Here is an 18,209-nt window from a genome sequence, read left to right on the forward strand (position 1 = left end):
CGGACTTTTAGACTCGAGACCTTTTTTGTTCGACACGGCCTCAGGTTCTAATTACCTGACTTTTCCCACCGGTTCTTTTCAACAGAGAACGTTGAAAAATTTATCGGTGCTAGCTAATCGAGTTCCCAAGTGATATCAGGACTTTCCATTGAGCGGCTCTTTTTTTTTTTTCTATTCGATAATTAGTCACGTTTCATCCGATTCCGCTCGCTAACTCGAATGACGTTGACACCGGTAATAAACGGCGCGTATCGCAGACGCAGTCTCGCGCAATACATGACGCAACGAACGCGATAGCACGCAAGAAGCGCGTTCACGCGGTACAATGATAGTACTTACCGTCGATTTACTTTCAATCGATTCTTCGTGACCAGCGCGACGTCAGTCGGCGCGAAAAACATTTCCGCTTTCGAAGCTGCTCCTTAAAACGTGGCTCTCTGCAGCTCTCCGGGAGTCGTTCTCTTCGTTCGGCCGTTTCCCAACCAAGGGAGAAATCACCACCGTCACTGCGGGCGTTTTTAATCCGCGTTTAAACGAACACGATGACGTTAGCACTGCAAAATACCATCTCCGCTTTGCGACCTGAAACCGGCTTTCGATAACTACGCAGATCCGAAGTGCTCCGGTTTGTAAACACGCGCGTTTCGCATACGTATGAGAAAACATTTACTTTAACAAACGCGATTAGCACACTTCAAATGTTTGCCATAAATCACCGTTTGACTTCGTCGTGATTTTCATCCGAGCCGAACACGTGCAGGAGGCAAAAGTCGCTCGCGTACGCGTGCACGTGCTGCGCCTCCCTGGAATAATGGAAAGTACCACCTCGAGGGGCGCACTCGATCGCTCGGTTACGTGATAAATCGTCACGCCGCAGCAATTAAGTCGCTGATCTCGCTCGTCTACTTCTGTTTTTGCGACGCGGATGACGAACATCCGGCGGGGATCGGCGTAGCGAAAGTGCATCGCGATATCAGTCACCAGGACCGTTCGTCTGTTATAATACAAGTTTATTGAATCACTGCTTGCGCAAATTAACAATGGCAATGGGCCAAGTTCGAGTATCGCATATTTTCGAAAGTACCAAAATTTCTTCCACGTTCATCTTTTGCTCTCGAATACTCTCATGGATTTCTTTTTTCCCCCCCGCTGGCTGACCGATGATATGGCGATGATAATAATAGTAATAATGGTGATAATCCAAATAATAATTGACAATAATATAGCAATAATGATAATAATATACAATAATAACGAGATATGCGCGCTAATTGCGATAATAGTCAAGAGATATAACAAGTAAAATATACATATGTTCTTACGTGTATATACGTGATCATAATACCTGCATATTATGATATCACATTGCAAATCGCCAAACAAATTTTCCCATCCGGCAAAATAAAACAATACGGTTCTCGTAAAATTTTCTTTGATTAAGTGATATGGCTTGTTCGATGACAGAAATTACTCCCTCGTGTCTCCCGACTTCTCTCCTCTTGTTCCCGATGAATATATTTCTCCGACGCTACTCAATATCAAATCTTTTCTAGTTTCTCTCCGGTAATTAACTAAAAAATAAATGTTATATGTATTTATAATAGCAATGTATATACAATGCATGACCCGCAACGGCAAATGTGCGTAATAGGTCTCGTCTATGCGAATGCATCTCTCGTGACAAAAAAAAAAGAAAAAAAAAAATTCCCCGTCGGCTCTTTCCCTCGGAGCCGAAAAAATCGCTTTGTATCACGCCTGCGTTTTTGCCGCTAACTCTTTCGTTCTATCCCCGAGGACCGTCCACTCCGTTTTCAGTCACGCCGGACCTAGGCTTGGCACTTCCATTCGATACTTTTCCCAGTTCTCATTTATTACAACGTCTTCTTTTATTATAGAATACTGCAGGAAGTCTCTTTCGTTCTTTATTGAAACGACCTTACTCGCGCAGGTACGAGCGGGCATTGCGAAATAGATAGCCAAGCGTAGACCCGACGTTACAACGACCGCTGATAATTCTACAAACGGATTCCGTCCGAATCGGTAGTCCAAGAAAAATCTCTCTCCTTTGTGCTCTTCAATGTAGACAACGTTGAAAATATCGTCTCGCTACGTCTCAATCGAATGCGTCGCGTTATTTTCGGAGTCGCGTGATGAGATTCTTAGATTTCGAGCATAATTCGTACGCGTGCCGCCAATGAAATTTACCCTTCGCGGAAGTGCATTGGTCGCCGTTGTCGCCGTCAAAGCGGATAATTACGGTAGAAGCTCAGTTTCGACGAGAGTAAGATCCCTCGAGATTTTCTTTTTTTTTTTTTTTTAGCGATCCTCCGCTTTCCAGCCGACTTGCATCCGAGAGCGCGCGCGAGAACGTTATCGCGTTGGTGTGAACAAAGTCTGCAATCGCAATCGGCGTTTACACAGTTATTTACAAATTTACCTAGAGATATACAAGCTATGCCTTCGAGGCTAGAAAAAATACGGTCGCTCGAGCGCAGGAAGGCCGACCGTCGATCGGAAAGTTGCGGCGGGGAGAGAAACGCGGGAGATAACTCTCTCGGCTTGTGCGCTTTTTGCGGAATACAAGATAAACGTCGGTATCGCGGACTGAAGTGCGTTACGAAGCTAGTTTTACGCCTCGGGCAATAATCGCGGGATCGTCACCTTCCGGAAGACGCCCGCGCGGTTTTGTCGTAAGGTCACGCTTAATCTAACTTCTCTAATTTCGACACTCCCGACAGACAATCGTTGATAAGAGTCGATGTTTAAATATATATATATATATATATATATATATATATATATATATATATTTATATACACGCAGAGCTTTTGCGTCTCGATGCACAGCGTTATCGCGATCGCGTACGACGCGATTGACGCGATATGATGAGTCATTCGCGTTTGGAGCGTGGATATTTTTCTCAGACGCAGAATGTAAAGCGCTTCGCGGAATAAGAATGATGCCTGTTTTTTGCGTCGATGACAATAACAGCCGCGCAAATCGTTTCGATCTCGCTCCGAAAGTTAATTCGTACTCGTGGCGAGCTGTCTCATATACATGCCCGCGGACTTCGCTAATCAGGGAACTCTCCGTGATCTAGACGACTCGACGGCTTGGAAAATCTCAGCCGCCGGTGTTCAACGACCGTAATTGTAACTACAATCCCGCGGGGACTCGTAACAGTTCCACGAGAATTTTTCTAATGCTCGTCTTCTACTCGCGGTGAATCTTACGAGTTTACAAACTTATCGTAATTCGTTACGAAACCCTATAAATGCTCGGGTGCGCGTTAACGAATCTCTGAATCGCGCGCGTCGGCATTACGGCTACAATTGCAATCATTGCTAGCTGCAGCAGTCGCTACTTTTATAGAAATCGGCCGTGCGGTATACGGCTCGGACAATTCAACCTTGAATCCCGCTCCCGAAGGGAGTAACGCCGGCTTAAATTGAGGGTGCTGAGCCGGCAGTGCCAGCCCGCTTCGAAAGTCGATCGTGTACTAATTCGGTCGTCGCGGTTACTGCGCTCGAGCCGATCGTCAAAAAGAGAAAATTATGACTAGAGAAGAAGATTCGTATATCGGATACGATCGATCGGCGGGCCCGCTCGAGAGGGCTCGACCTACTCTTACAAGTAGCGTTATTAAAGTATTCGGTGTAAAAATAGGTATGGTACACAGGCGTCGGGGGTGCGCGACCCCCCGTTTCCAAAAAAACGTGTCGATGGTCTCCCACTCGCGAACGACAAACTGCGCCCGGGAGATTCATCATTTTGTTTCTCAAAAAGTGTTTGTTCAATAAACATCAGCCTGTCAATTAAAAAGGATTCAAACGACAAATCTCGGAGCGCTTTGTTAAGAAAATCTGTGGCGCGTCATAAACTCCGCTCTTGCGACGCAATCGTTATTTAAATTAAAATGGTTTTTTTTTTTTTTATACTAATCTCGCTCCTTTTTTATTTTTTTTTTTTCTATTGGCGCTTAAGTCCTTTTTAATTTACAAAATTTAATAGCGAATTCCGTCGTGAATCCCCGCGATATCTCGGGGGGATGCTCTCGCTTTTTCGGTTTCTCGCAACCGTTCGAAATTCGACTGCAGCCGCGCTCGCGCGACAAAATTTCTTGCCGAGGCTGATCTTCTTCCAGCATCTTTTTCACGTTGGTCGCGATCCAAGTATTTCTCTTCGTAACGTAGTGCTGGCGGCGAGTAAGACCAAGTGAATCGCTCGTGCAAGCCGTCCCCGGCGATTCTTGCGGCCACGCCGCCGTTTTTCTTCGAAAGTCTGGCTCGGTGACGATTCAAAGCGTCGCGACGCCACCGGGTCTCAGGTCACGTCCACGTTCACGAGTCCGTGAACCCGATCGTCGGCTGGCTGCTACGTCAGCAGCTTGAAGAACATCAAAGCTAGAGATATGTTGATGAACAGCACCAGCATCACGAGCTGCTGGCGGGAGAACCAGTCCTGCAACAGAGCGCGGACACGTTACGTTAAAACGAATTTCTTATCGCGGGCCGATTCGGCTTCGCCGCGTCGCCGTCGCGCGGAATCGGAGCCAAGTAATTCGGCGAGGACGCCAGATGATTCATATCGGCGTTACATGAGCAAAACGCAGCCGCCGTCGCCGCGGTTTTTATCAAACTTCGTAGCTTATTAATTGCAAAACATTCAATTTTTATTATTGCTTTGTTGCGCAGAGATTTATATGATTAAAAAAAAAGAAAGAGAGATGGAAAGAAAAAAATATAATAAAGTATAATTTTATTCGATTCCGTCGCGACGGCGAGACCGGCCGGAGCGCGGTTCACGGCTGGTTTCTAGAACGCCGCGAAAAATTTTGCTCTCGAGTCGTGGCGTTTTCTCGCGAATGCGCGTTATATTTTTGCGCGGTCAGAACGAGACGCGGGATTCGGGGGCCGAAATAAATCGGAACACTCTGCCAAGTGCCGCAACCGTGGTCCCCTTTGTTTTCACAAACGACCAGCGACGGGCTGCGTCATTGTCAACATCGACGGGTTTCGACGGTCAGGGTGGAGACCCGGGGAGATATACTTACTTTAACCTGCGGACTGACCAGGTACAAAAGCGGGTTTGCCCTGAGCCTCTCGCTCTCGTCGATCTGCCTGCGGATCTCCTCTCTCCTCATGCTGCTCAGGATACTAACTTCTTCCCTCGACAATGGTGCCGTGGCTGTGAGCTGGATCGGCTGCGCCACGTCCGGTAACGACTTCTTTCGTTGAAGGGGCATTGCCGCCATCGGCATCGCCTGCACGAAGGAAATAAACGAGAAACAAAAAAGAGAGAGATGGGCCTCGAGCGACAGGCGTGAATTACTTATCGACATTATGTACATTGTGTGTTTTTTTTTTTCTTTTTTTTTTTTTCTACGTCATATGTAGCGTCAAACGGGTATACAGCGAAAAGAGAAAAAACAGAATTGTTATCAGGCAGTAGCGATTACTTTTGAGTGTACTTCTTACAAGGAGTAGTGTTAAGTTAACGATTTGGGTGAGGTAACGTGTCGGCTAATAATTAATTAATTAAATGCCAATGTTTCGAAATCGATTTCGCGAACAATTTTTCCTTTTCGTTACGAAAGTCAATTGTGATCCGTAGGTAATCTAAATTTGGTCGGTTGAAAAAGTTAAATTCTTCGACGTCTGGTTTTATCTTGGCGGCATTATTCGCGAAAGCGTTTCGGAATTGACTGTGTTATAGCGCCGAGTACTCGTAATTACGTGTTTTGTTAATTCAGCATTTCATGCGAACACAACGGGTGGCGAGGAGAGAGATAGAATACGAGCGGAAGGGAGGGTCTTTGGAACCGTTCCAAACCCAAGAGAGACTAGGTTTCGAACGTGGTGCAAGGGCCGAGGGGTCTAATCCCGGCCAAAACGACTCCGTCGAGTCGACCTTCGCATTCTTATCGCGCGACTAAATAAATTACTTTTTCGAAAGCTTAAATAGCTCAAAGAAAAACATCCGCTAAAAACGACCTCGCGAAAATATCGTAAAAAAAAAAGTAAATGGAAATCATTTTTATCGGGGTTGAAAAATTGATACGAAAATTCGGCCATCCATCTACGAAAAAAAATTCGGGCGACGTTCTAAATTCGTTGCGCGCAGGAAGTTCACTAAGCGTTACGTAACAATGTATTTTCCAATTTTTTTTGTATAATTCAACCCGGGTGATTCATTATTACAGTTCGACGAGCGTTAATTATTTGCTCGGCGAGCCCTTTTTTTTTTCTTCTTCTTTTTCTTTTAGTTTTTTAACGCTCTACGCAAATCACGTGCATCAAATTGCGACGCCGCAAGAAATTCTCCCGTCCCGAACACTTTCGCGCGTCCCGCAGTTTTTATATTTTACACGCAATCTTCTCGAATAAGAGCGGCAAGTGAAATAATGCAGCGCGTGTTTTTTCCTACGTGTCATATTTATACAACCTATTGCATTTGCCGACTCTCCCCATTTGTTGCGGCAGCGTTCTACTTCGTAATCCCTCGTTCTACACTTGGTCAAGCATGCGTTGTCGCTAGACACAATTGATTCCACCCCTAACGATCGCACGAGCAAACATTTCCTCGCCCCAAGTTCGTTATCTATTGCGCTGTTTTTTTTTCTCTCTCTCTTTCTCTCTCTCTCTCTATTCTCGTCCCGCATTTTCTTTTAGGGAGAAAAAAAAAAAAATCCTCGTCTCGTGTGTGAGCTTTCGTGCATTATGTAGTCTCGTGGTTGTCGTCGTAATTTGCCCTGCGTACCTCCACGGGAGGTGCGACGATCCAGGATTCCGAGGCCCGTCTGGCCATCAGAGCTGGGCTGCATAGCAACGCCTCTTCCTCCTCGTCCGATTCAACCCAAAACATCTCTCTGTTCTCACGATGAGTCACGGGCACTCTTAGAATACATTAAAATCTTTTAGATTCCTAACCACCTGCGGAAAAGAGAATTATTCCCGTTCACTTGGCTCAGTTTCGCTTTACGAAATTACATCACCCGAAGAGAGTACATCTGTCGATTAAATAAATATTTTCTGTTCTTTTTCTTTTTTTTTTTTTCTTTGAATTCGTGATAAACTTACAGTTTTCGTTGTTGAACACGCTCGGCGACGATACCATTTTTCCTCGGGCTTACGATCGTTTGATGTTAATTGTACATGAGCGAGATCAGGTGTGTACGGCGTCGCGATTAAAAGCGCAATTATTGAATTGCCGTCAGGCTGTCACTTTTCTCGCAATGTGAAACCGACTAAACATCGATGTGACACTGTTCTGTTCGAATCCACGTTAGGATCGTTCCGGAAGTGATAATCATAGCCAGCTGGCGCTTCCGTTTATATCGGACTGCTCTTTTCTTTCTCTCTTTCTCTCTCTCTCTCGGGCGGAAGTGCCTTCTGAAACTGCGCGAGCGTGTGCTCGCACACGAAGATGGAACTTCTTATCTCTCGGCTATTTCTCGACGTCTTTCGGGGACGAAGGGGGCGAATCGAAGTGTGAATTACGGATTCGCAGCCTCCCGGTAGGAAAGCCGGGTCGCAGACTGAACGGCCCTGGCTAGCGCGACCGAAATAGAGCGATGCCCCACTATCTTCGAAATAACTTTGCCGAGCGTCGCGACGCCGTGAAGATTCTGCGTCGGGACACTGCCAGAATTTCGCTCTGTCGATCCCCGCGGCTCCGTGATTTACGGGGCTGATTTACGAGAGCGGATGTGGCGCGAGAAGAAAATTGCTCGAATCTCAAAATTTGACCCATATTTTTCGACTCGCTGGTATTTGCGAATCGTTCTCTCGTTCGAACGGTCTCCCTGGACGCCTCCGGCATTTTGTAGACCTCTTCGTGGTAATCAACGTTAATATTTTGAATTTTACAATATTTGAGCGATAAAAAAAAGAAGAAAAAAAAAGAGAGAGAAAAAAAAAGAAAGAATCCGGAACTCGAATTCGTAGGGTTTATCGTGCGAGACGGTCTTACGCAAATCAAGTCCAAGTCCAGACTTATCTGACTCACACGCTTGGCATGCGAACGCGTAACGGCGGTGGGGCTTCGGGATTTTCGCGCGCCAAGTAAATGTCCGGTCCAGTTATTTGCAATTTCTTTGTCTATCATTTATCGCGTTGCACCAGCTCGTCCATTATTGCACTTTAGTTAATCGTATTCGGCGAAGTAATTTCAGCCGGCATGGTGCAACGTTTTAATTTGCTTCGCTGATGGTGCGAATATCCCTCGAGACAATTATCTTATTGTATCGATTGTTTAATCCGATACAATTAATTCATGACGCTGACGCCGTTCTATATATCTACAATTTTCTTTCTTTCTTTTTTTTTTTCTTAGAAACAGTTACATTCGTGCAGGCTTATCTATGCCCAATCGGATTGATATAACAATATAACAATAAACGACGACGAGTAAGTAACGAGCGGTTTGTCGCACTTACCCGCGAGAGGCATAATTTAATATACCGTAACTTTTAAAGCCACCGTGACGTTTTCGCAGGCTGCGCTCGGTAAAGATACGTCCGTACCTCAAATAAGGCTTGACAAATTGTGAGACATGATAATGAAGAAATTAATATTAAAGCCGGAATTTCCATGGCCTCGTTCGCGAATTGCATACAATCGTGCAACCTTCATTGTTTACGGCCTCTCCCGCAAATCTCCATATTGCCCATAATTTCCATACTGCCCGTTTAAATATTATGATTGCGCAATCGAATCTTGAAACATTAACATCTTATTACGAGAAACGCATATACCTCGGCCGATCGGCTCCCGATATTCCACTTCGTTCGGTTTCCCTATTTTTAGCGTGCAATCACTGGCAATTAATGAACTTTAACCAGAATCAGAAAAGCAGCAAGCGGCGAAAGGCGGTGTGATAAATCCGATTTTACGCGATGCTCTTTAATTTGTCATTAATAACAGTTTATACATGGTATACATAAATACATTCAGTACATCGAATCAACGTTTGCAACGTCGTTGTTTGGTGAACGGAAATCGGTACAATTTCTGTATTAACTTCTCCGGAATGTAGTATCTGGAAAATATTATCAGGTATATGTACACTATCACGTACGATTCTCTATACCTACGGCTACATACGTATCTACAAACAATTGTGCGTCACGCTATAAACGAGAACGTAATTATATCTGACTCGTTAAGTATCTAGGAAAAGCACTTATAAGGTCGAACGGAATAACGCCTGTCGTTAAATTGGCACTTGAGTGCGGAATTAAGGAAATTCTAGCCGTTCTCAACGTTGACGGAATTGCCGGTGCTTCCCTCCTGTGCTTATCTCGGCTCGAACATTCGCGCGGCGGCGCTATACTTGAAATTCGTTATAAGCGAGTAACTCTGTGAACACACGGGGTAGATTAACGGCTTAAGTCAGAAGTCAAGTGTTTTGTCGCTTGGGAATTGTTGCGTTCGTGGTTGCGCGCCTGTCTCCCTGCATTTTACGCGGACAATTTCCGCGGAGCCCCCCCCGTTTCCACGCCGAGTTTAAGTCCGCCACCGTGCAACCGTCGTTATTGTCGGAAACCGTGATTCGTGACTTAAGGTGTTAAACGCGGGTATATTAAATATCGTTAAATCCGCCCTGTATGAAAAATATAGCGAGTGCCTCTTCGTGGGATTTAATTAAAAGCCCACAAAGGGCAATTATAGTAGGTATCTTGTCTTGTGCGATCGTCAATATAATTTTTATCGATTAGAATTTCACATTCCGATTGTAGGCGTTTAAAAGTTAGACTCGTAGGTTACGTGTACTGTGCTTGGCGTAAAGTCGTCCGTTAAAGCGTCTGCCCTTAAATCTTATTATCGTACGTAATTTCGCCGTATCGCCCGCACATAAATTCAAGGGTTAGCCTCGTTTGTACGCGGGACATCCCTCAATAGGCAATCCGGACGTATTCCCTGTATAAAGAATTGTATAAATATATTTAACACAGGTGGTCACCCCCCTCGCGTCGGTTCTCTCACTCCTCGCGCGCTCAATTCTCTCGGTATTGTTAAAAAAATAAGCTCTCGCACTCCGCACGTGTCTACGTTTCCTTTGCGTTAACAGTGGTCGGCAAATTATTCTACGCGATGATTCATATGCGTGCCGCGACGTGCGTGAAAATAAGTAACACTACAATAACGTCCGTAAATATACCCCTATATGTATATCGACAACTGGCTAACTATCGTATATTTAATTAGGCTCCTGCGTGCTTAAGGCTCGTTTCGTATCGAACGTCTCTTCCTACGCGGTTTACTTTCATTTTTAACAAGTCCCTGTCTGCGCACGAGGCGCCAAATATATTGTAGACCCGAATTTACGACAAACGTGCGTTAAAATAAAAAAATTAAATTAGAAAAAAAAAAGAAAGAAAGAAAGAAACAACATTTCTAGAAAAGAGAAGAAACGAAAGAAGCGGCGTGGAGGTGGTAGATAAATGAATCTTTCGTAAAGCTTCGTACCGTATGCGATCCCGACGCGTAATAATAAGCAGTCTCCCTCTCTGTAATAGCAATTTTAATATTTGATAAGACCATTTGGGTTATGAGCCTGAACACAGCACGGTGAAATTGAACTAGAGCGTTACCCGAGAGCGGTCTGAGATTGAGCGATATCGATCGATCCAGCAATCTCGGTAAATAATCTAGGAAAGATGGCCAGGCGAAAGGGCTCGGAAGAAGGAGTCGAAAAGAGGCTTGAAATATGATTAAAGAGGGTTAAAATAGAATGGAAGAGCAAAAATATGGTCCCCGCCTCCACGCCGTGTGCCAGGCTTACCTTCCGAAGTCCGTTAATTAGCTCGATTAATGGACGCAATAAGCGTGCGCTAGCTTTTAACTCAGCGCCGCGCACCTGTTTACGCATCGTGTATGCGCGCGTATAATCAATGTAAATTACCTAATCCTTGATTCGAGAAGTTATTTGTAAAAGGAAAAAAAAAAATAAGTAAAAGAAAAAAAAAGGAAAAAAAAAATTAGAAAGAAACGAAGTGTCACAATGTAGCGAAGTTACGAACAAGGATTTGTTACAGCCGTTTTACGCAAATTGGAGAGTCAGCTCGCACTATCACTTTGGCTTAACGTAGTCGGTTCCGTGTGCAAATATCTATACATATACATATACATACATCGTACATATACACAGACATGTCCGTTTATGCTCGTAAATATAGTTTATATTTTCTGCGCGAATTAATGGCCTTAAATTTAAGTATTATAGGGTGCTTCCGAGCGGAAAAAAAAAAAGAAACAAAATTAATAAATCGGAGGGCATTTAGTTACGTCTTCTCTCTTGCTGAAAGGAACTGTATAGTGTTACATTTATTGTTCGTTGAACTGGTCCTTCGGCAATCTCGCACGTTACTCAATGAGCGCAATAGATCGTACCTCGAATTGATACTGCGACTTCGTCGTTGCCAATTTACGTTCCCGTGCGCCTCAATTTGCGAAATCCCCAAATCGCTTTAGCGCATAATTCCGTTTCTCAACAGCGTTCCGCTAACGACGATGAGCCTCTTTCGCGATCAAGACGAAACACGATCTGAGACGCCTCGAGAATAATCTTTAAGCTCTACCATCTCTTGTCAGCTACGCTTTGATCGCCGTTTACGTGATCCTGGAACAAACCCGTGCCGTTCTTGCCGTTATCGGTAACGATATCTGTGGCAATGAATCAAATAGATCTACAGCACTGCTTTCCGGCACGCTAAAACTCGTTGCGCAGCAGCGAAGTATATTTGCATAAATATATATATTATAGTATATTATTAAACAGCGCGAAACTATGATTTTCTTCCAGGATCAATGCCGGCGATCAAAAATTGACGATAACTCTAGATTACTCGCGTGAGCGAACAAATCACTCACTAGGCTCGCAGTGTTCCCATAGAAAAATAAGTAGGTCTCCCATAAATATGCATTGCTCATTTCTAATGCGCCTCCTTCGACCGCGACTTTATTAATGAGCGTCATTATTGTTCGACATCGTGGCCAAGTTAACAGCTAATTGCATCTACACCAGGTACAAGTGTTTTCTCCGTCGAGTATTACGTCCCGTAACATAGCACCAAATATTTTTTTTTTTCACGAAAAACGTTCGTTATTAGATAGTAATTCTCGCATTTTTTTTCTTTTCTTTTTTTTTTTTCACATAAGGCCCCGCTTTGGAAACCCGCTGCCATGTTTTCCGCAAGCGAGCGTACGTAAACTGTGAAAACCCGCTCGGTCCGATGAGGACCGAGCCGATTCTCCGCGCGAGCCTATTTCCTCAGTTACTTTAACCATAATTATAACCGTCCTAACATGAAATTTAAGCCGCGCAATCGCATCCTCGTTAGTTAAGACAACACTGGACGACGCAGAGACTCGTAAATCCATAGAAAAATATCGTCAAACCGTGGGTTCGAAAGACTTTGTTGCGAGACGGATCGGTTACGGCGTCGGGATTTAATTTCTTCCGTATATTAATCAGTGCCTTAGTGCCGGAAAGGGGTGGGTAAGTTGGGCGGAAACGGCAATCGGAGAGGTGCTCGATTTGCGATCTCTTTTTTTTTTTTTTTTTTTTTCTTTTCAATTTGGCTCGAGATGCGACGCGAGTCTTTCAAAAGCTGCGCTTCCTTGCCAACCGCTATTGTGTAACATCGCTCTGTATACATATTTTATACTTATACTCATAGGGTTGCGCGGCCCTTTGACGTTGCGGCGAAGGCGGGGACCGTCCGGCCTGCTTCCTGGGATGGCATGCACAGAACACAGCACAAAACGCCACACAGTTACACAGAGAAACAAATAGAGAGACAGAGAAGAGAAGAGATACAGATAAGGTAAGAGAGGCGAGTACTTATGGTGAGAAAAAAATCTCTGAACGGGGGAAAAGACGAGGAGATAATAGATAGGGGAGAAGGGGTGCGTCGAGAACGCAGGCGAGAGGTGCAAGTTTATTGTAATAAAAAAAAAAAGAAAAAAAAAAGAAAAAAAAAATTGCAGAGTGTAAACACGTGGGCGAAGTGATTATACTTGGAATTATGAAAATAACTCCGTAATTGTTAATCTAAATTTCGCAGCAGAATGACATATTAAACTAATGTAACGTATTTTGGATTTTACGGTCCCAGCCATTAGATGATTATGAATAATTTAATCCCGCCGGGACATTATGAACAATCGCTCACATTGTTGCGCGTAAATTGAGATTACTGTTAATTATTTACCGTGATTATATACGTAATTGTTTCGGGAAAATCTTCAAAGCGAGAAACGTTTGTAAAGGCCGGCTTGCGATCGGTTTGCGCTTGAAAAGAAATCGCGCCGGCTAATTTCACGAAACTCTACGTCCGTCGCCTTCTGCTGCGAGAGAGAACTTCAATCTAGCGTCGTTCGACTTTTACGTGCGATACTATTTTAGGAGTCACCGTAACATCGAACGATTGTTATTTTGTAACGCATAATGACCGTCGAAGTTATTTCCGATGTTGGTCTTAGAAAGGCGTCCCGTTTCGTTTCTTGGCAGAGTGAACGCCAAACAAATCGCTTCGACGAATTGCATTATTTTTCCCCGGATCTTTGCGGCGCGCGAGAAATCGACGTCGAAATTTCGCGCCGGTAGCTGAGATCGGTTACGAAAAATGAAACGTCGCGACTCGTTCCACGTGGATAAGCAAACCATATTGAAAAGAGATAACTGTGGACGGCATTAATTCTCTATGAACGGTGCAGCGCGCACGGCTCAGATACAATGAATAATAGTATTTACACAGGGATGAGTAATAATTTAAAAACGCTGTCCGCCCGATGACGTCAATGCACGAAATGTCAAAATCCTCTTTATGGAAATTTTCGTCTGGCCCGGATCGCCAATATATCTGTGAATATTAAAACAACACTCGGCCGCGGTATCGAAGAACGAGAATCGCCCGCGTGCGCTTTATGTAGAACGGATATCTGTGAAATCCGGCGCGTTCGCGATTTCTTTTTCGAGGTGGATGACGCAAGTGCCAAGACGTCCTCGGTGCATAAGACGAGTATGAGTGCACGCACGTATGCACGTAGACGAGAGGGTCTATGTCTGCATGTACATATGCATATCGCGTACAGAGTGTACCGAACGACACGTCGTTTCTGAAAACTATGGGCAGGATTTTTAATTTCCTACCCTCACTTTTCGGGAGCGACGTGTTGTTTGGTGCACGCTGTATATGTATATGTATATAAAATGGCAAAGACGAACGCGTGAGAAAATAAGGACTCACCTTCGGCATAATGCCACCGCCACCGCCACCACCGCCGCCGCCGCCTCCTCCGCCGCCGCCGGACGGTCCACGAGCCACGTAGAGGCTCTCGGTTCGTTTAGGCTGTCCAGGGCTTGGCAGAATGTCCTGTCCAAGACCACGGTTTTTTATGAGAGCTCCTTCGAACTGGCTGGGTGTCGGCGCGTTGTACGTCGGCGTCGCGGCTCCGCTGCCTATCACGGAACCGTTCAGCGGCGTTCCCGCTCGCATCGCGCTCGGGGCTCTCGTCGATCTGTTGTTCAGACAAAACAGACTTCAACAAACTTCAGTTCTACGAAAAAAAGTGCTTCACGGCACTCTGGAACTTCTGAACCGCAGCTCCGAATTTAAATCTTTCCGCGAAACGCGGCTCGCGTATGCGATCTCGGTAAATAAGCGTTTTTTTTTTTTAAATTGATACGCTCACCTGTCGAGCATGTCCGAGGGTGGGTTCGATATGGTTTTGTCGACGGACGGCTGCCTCGATCCAGTCAACCGGGAATGCGCTCTGCCGTAACGATCTACGGAACTGTCACGACTAGGTGGCCTTTTATAGTGATCCAGTCTACGATATGATAATTGCTTAAATTTCCACTTGCTTTGTAATTACAATTTTAAACAATTAAATATAAGTTCTGAAATATGAGTCGTAAGTTACATGAAAAAATTATTATTTTTTTTTTTTTTTTTAAATATTTCTGAAATTATTTTTACAATTAATGATATAAAAAGGACGTCGGACCTGTCATTTAGCGTTTGGCCAACATTGCCAGGTCGATCTTGAGGACTTAAGACTCTGCTGTTCCTTCGTAAACTCGTGGAGCTCGGTGGCCTCGCCGCATCCATACTATCAGGCTGGTACTGTTGCGACGGGTGCGTTTGTTGCCCGTACATCGATTGCGAATTATATTGATTCATCTGGCCGGGCCCGTATTGATTCGGTATCGCCGTCTGAAAGAAATTTTACGTTACTCTAAGTTTCTTAGGAAAGTCAACAAGTTGACTTCTATCGTCGAACAAATACATGGATCAACCATATTTTAAAATAATCCTCGTATCATACGGTGAATATATAAGCATAAGATAACATTTGAAAATGTATGTATTTGTTCGACGACCGACGATCGTTGCTGGAGGCTATCAAACTTTGCAGGCTCATCGAAATACTCACGAGAGTAATGATTAATTGCGCATTTCAGTGATAAATGATAAACGTTATCTCTTTATTGGTTATTAAATTCATTAATTGTCAATTATTAAAAAAAATGTTTATTTATAGCTTAATTAGTTATCACCACCCAGAGCAACACGGATGAAAATTTAATGAAACGCTTCGCCGATAATTAGTCATTAGTATTGGAACGTTATCAAACACGTATTAAATGTGTCGGTGAAATTAAAGTCGCGTGAAAAAAAAAAAAAAAAGTTGCGCCTAGAATTAATTTATTTGGACAAATGTCTTGAATTTGTCATCGCGCACCTCGTATTTTAGATAAAAAAAAATAGATTAAAAGAAAATTGGGCGAGCCACACAGAAGGGATAAATTATAATGAACAAATAGAATTATTGCTCGACGTGGAAGCTTTGACACGTCGAGGCGAGAAGAATCGAAGACGGTAATACTGCGGAGTCACCTGCTGACTTGGATAAGCCTGCAAATTTTGAAAGTCGTGCGACTCGATCGGTTGCTGCGGTTGCTGTTGCTGCTGATAATCAGGATAATGTTCAACCTGAGTTGGATTAGCCGGTTGATACTGGTACGGATTGCTCTGGACGTACTGATATTGGTTCGGCTGATACTGATTCGGTATACTGTTCGGATACTGGTTCACCGAGATCGGATTCTGCGGCACGTTCTGCTGTTGATACGAATGTTGGTACGGATTCTGCGCGGCGGTCTGCTGCGCGTTCAGCTGGTTCATGGACGCCTGGTTCACCAGCGGCACCTGATTCGGTATTTGGTTTTGCATGGGCAGTTGATTCTGCGGCAGCGGCTTCATGCTGCTCCTGCGTATCGACTGCATGACATTGCTGACGGCGTTATTCCCCGCGGACGCCGGCGTCGCGTTGCTCGTCGTCGTCGTTGTCGCCGTCGTAGTGGAGTCGACGGCCAACGAGGCGCTCTTGATCGGCGTAGCACCGCCGGGCTGGTCCACGCTCGCCGTTTTGTGGAGAATGCTTTTGCCCGGCACAGAATCTTGCGGCGGCGGAACGTATTTGGGTATCTCTCGATTCCGCAGCCTCTCCAAACCCGGCTGCCGGAAGTCCGGCGCGAACTGCCTCGCCGTTTGCTGCGCCAGTTCGGAATCCTCCCTGGCGTGCTCGGCGGCGATGTCGGCCAATTCTGCCTTGCCCCGCGCGGTCGCCGTCCTCGAGATAGCGATATCGGCCTTCTGCAAGGCGAACTTACTCGCCCGCTGGGCCGCGCTCACGGCTGCTTCTATCCTCTCGCGGAACTTAGCGGACCTGATCAGGAAGAGATGTTTCTTCTTCTGACTGGTGATGAGCACGTTGTTCTTGTACTTTCCTTCTTCCTTGCTACCGTCACGAAACGTAGTGACGCCGTAGCCGTATTTGCGATTGTTGAACCACTCGCCTTCGTACCGCAGCCCGTCGCTTCTCTCGGATATGCCGAAGCCGGTCCTCTTGTCGTTCTTCCACTCTCCCAAGTACGTCTCGGTCACCGATGCGTCCATCTGCTCGTCCTGCGAATCGTCGTACGATTAACCACGCATTATGCTGATAAAGCTTTCTAATTTTAAAGTCACGCGATTCTTGTCGCGCATGGCTCAACATGAACGAATTATGACCACAATAAAAAAAAAAAAAAAAAAAAAAAAAAAAAAAAAAAATTAAAATTTAATTAAAGAGTAATATAAGTACTCATTATGAACCCACCTCGATGACAAAGGACGCATTACTATCCGTATGGACGGAGGCAGAGGCCTGACTCTGCGAGCTTTCGGTCGACATCCACGACGCCGAGCTGGCGTTACTTCTGATACTACCCCCGGTGCCGCGCTTCTCCAAATCTCCCGTGCTTCGCTGCTTTCGTATCTTGAGACCCTGTCGACAAAACGTTTTTCTGGATGACGCTGCGATTATAAAAAAAAAAAAAAAAGAAGAAAAAAAAATTATCTCTCCAGCAGCTTCGAGCTTCTTACCGAGAGGATGCCCTTTTTCAGGGACTTTTCAGTGAGGCTTTTTCTTCGCGCCGGTGGATCGTCGCTTCGGGCTTTCAGGACGAATCCTCCTCGGCTGTCGTCCACGCGTCGGTCCCTCTTGTCGGTGGGTTCCGGCGTCGGGGCGACCATTGGTCCCCCATCGGCACTCCTCAACGACGTCAAAGACGCCCTCATGTTTTGCTTCGGAGGCTTATAGTGACTAGCCAAGCCGAACGGCGCGCTCGCCCTCACCCCATATCCGTGCCGCATGCCGCGAAGCCATTGGCCTTGATAAGTACCTACAAGATCATCCATGTAACGCAACGGAAATAGAAACAGAAGCTAAGGGCGGGCCGGCAAATCACACGCAATTCCGTCCATTAAGGCTGATGGAATAATTTTCCTTGGAGTTAACTCGTAAATCTTTCCGAATATCTCGGCGTACTTTAATTCGAGGTCTTTAAGTATTAGACGTCGGGACGAAAGTTCCGCCGTCTCTTTATTAAATTTCTGTATTATATACGAAAATAAGTTAGACGTCAGGGGGTGTTTTCTAAAAAGGGTGAAGTAATTTCTCTCTTATTCTTTTTTAACGAAGCAAAGTTATTTCAGCTCGCAATTCGGTTTACCGAGTTCACTAGCTGTATTTCGAACCTTATTTGACAAATGTGACAAATCTCGCGATTCGGTGGATGACGAAGGCGCCGCGTGCCGGGTGCGAGGAAAATTTTTGGAAGCGAGCGGGCGAAAGCGTGAGGAATGCAAAAGAAA

General features: G+C 45.1%; 2 protein-coding genes and 1 long non-coding RNA gene across 3 annotated transcripts in view; 1 reads left to right on the plus strand and 2 right to left on the minus strand.

The window, feature by feature from the left end:
• Positions 1-12,985, plus strand: part of LOC139103858 (uncharacterized) — a 32,462-nt gene extending 19,477 nt beyond the window's left edge. Inside the window, exon 2 of the long non-coding RNA XR_011545956.1 lies at positions 12,684-12,985. This is a non-coding gene — a long non-coding RNA (uncharacterized lncRNA). The remainder of the gene's footprint in view (positions 1-12,683) is intronic.
• LOC139103853 (uncharacterized) lies at positions 994-7,019 on the minus strand. The gene is made up of 3 exons (XM_070658934.1): positions 6,761-7,019; positions 5,055-5,264; positions 994-4,462 (listed from the first exon to the last, which is right to left on the minus strand). The coding sequence occupies exons 1-3, from the start codon at positions 6,863-6,865 to the stop codon at positions 4,376-4,378; spliced, it is 402 nt and encodes a 133-aa protein (XP_070515035.1). The 5' UTR covers positions 6,866-7,019; the 3' UTR covers positions 994-4,375.
• LOC139103854 (junctophilin-1) overlaps positions 7,039-18,209 on the minus strand; it is a 29,662-nt gene continuing 18,491 nt past the window's right edge. Inside the window, exons 4-10 of the mRNA XM_070658935.1 lie at positions 17,439-17,737; positions 17,173-17,340; positions 15,909-16,979; positions 15,016-15,224; positions 14,701-14,838; positions 14,256-14,526; positions 7,039-12,737 (exon numbers count right to left, since the gene is read on the minus strand). Coding sequence (XP_070515036.1) covers positions 12,678-12,737; positions 14,256-14,526; positions 14,701-14,838; positions 15,016-15,224; positions 15,909-16,979; positions 17,173-17,340; positions 17,439-17,737 — 2,216 coding nt within the window. The 3' untranslated portion in view covers positions 7,039-12,677. The remainder of the gene's footprint in view (positions 12,738-14,255; positions 14,527-14,700; positions 14,839-15,015; positions 15,225-15,908; positions 16,980-17,172; positions 17,341-17,438; positions 17,738-18,209) is intronic.

The sequence above is a fragment of the Cardiocondyla obscurior genome, linkage group LG07, assembly GCF_019399895.1.
Source record: "Cardiocondyla obscurior isolate alpha-2009 linkage group LG07, Cobs3.1, whole genome shotgun sequence".
Taxonomy (NCBI): Eukaryota; Metazoa; Arthropoda; class Insecta; order Hymenoptera; family Formicidae; genus Cardiocondyla; species Cardiocondyla obscurior.

Excerpts from the sequence above, each read along its gene's own strand:
- LOC139103853 (XM_070658934.1), bottom strand. The coding sequence starts at position 6,865 with ATGTTTTGGGTTGAATCGGACGAGGAGGAAGAGGCGTTGCTATGCAGC. Across the intron at positions 5,265-6,760 it reads TCGTCGCACCTCCCGTGGAG|GCGATGCCGATGGCGGCAAT; the intron begins GTACGCAGGGCA and ends TCCTTCGTGCAG. Across the intron at positions 4,463-5,054 it reads TGGTCAGTCCGCAGGTTAAA|GACTGGTTCTCCCGCCAGCA; the intron begins GTAAGTATATCT and ends GCTCTGTTGCAG.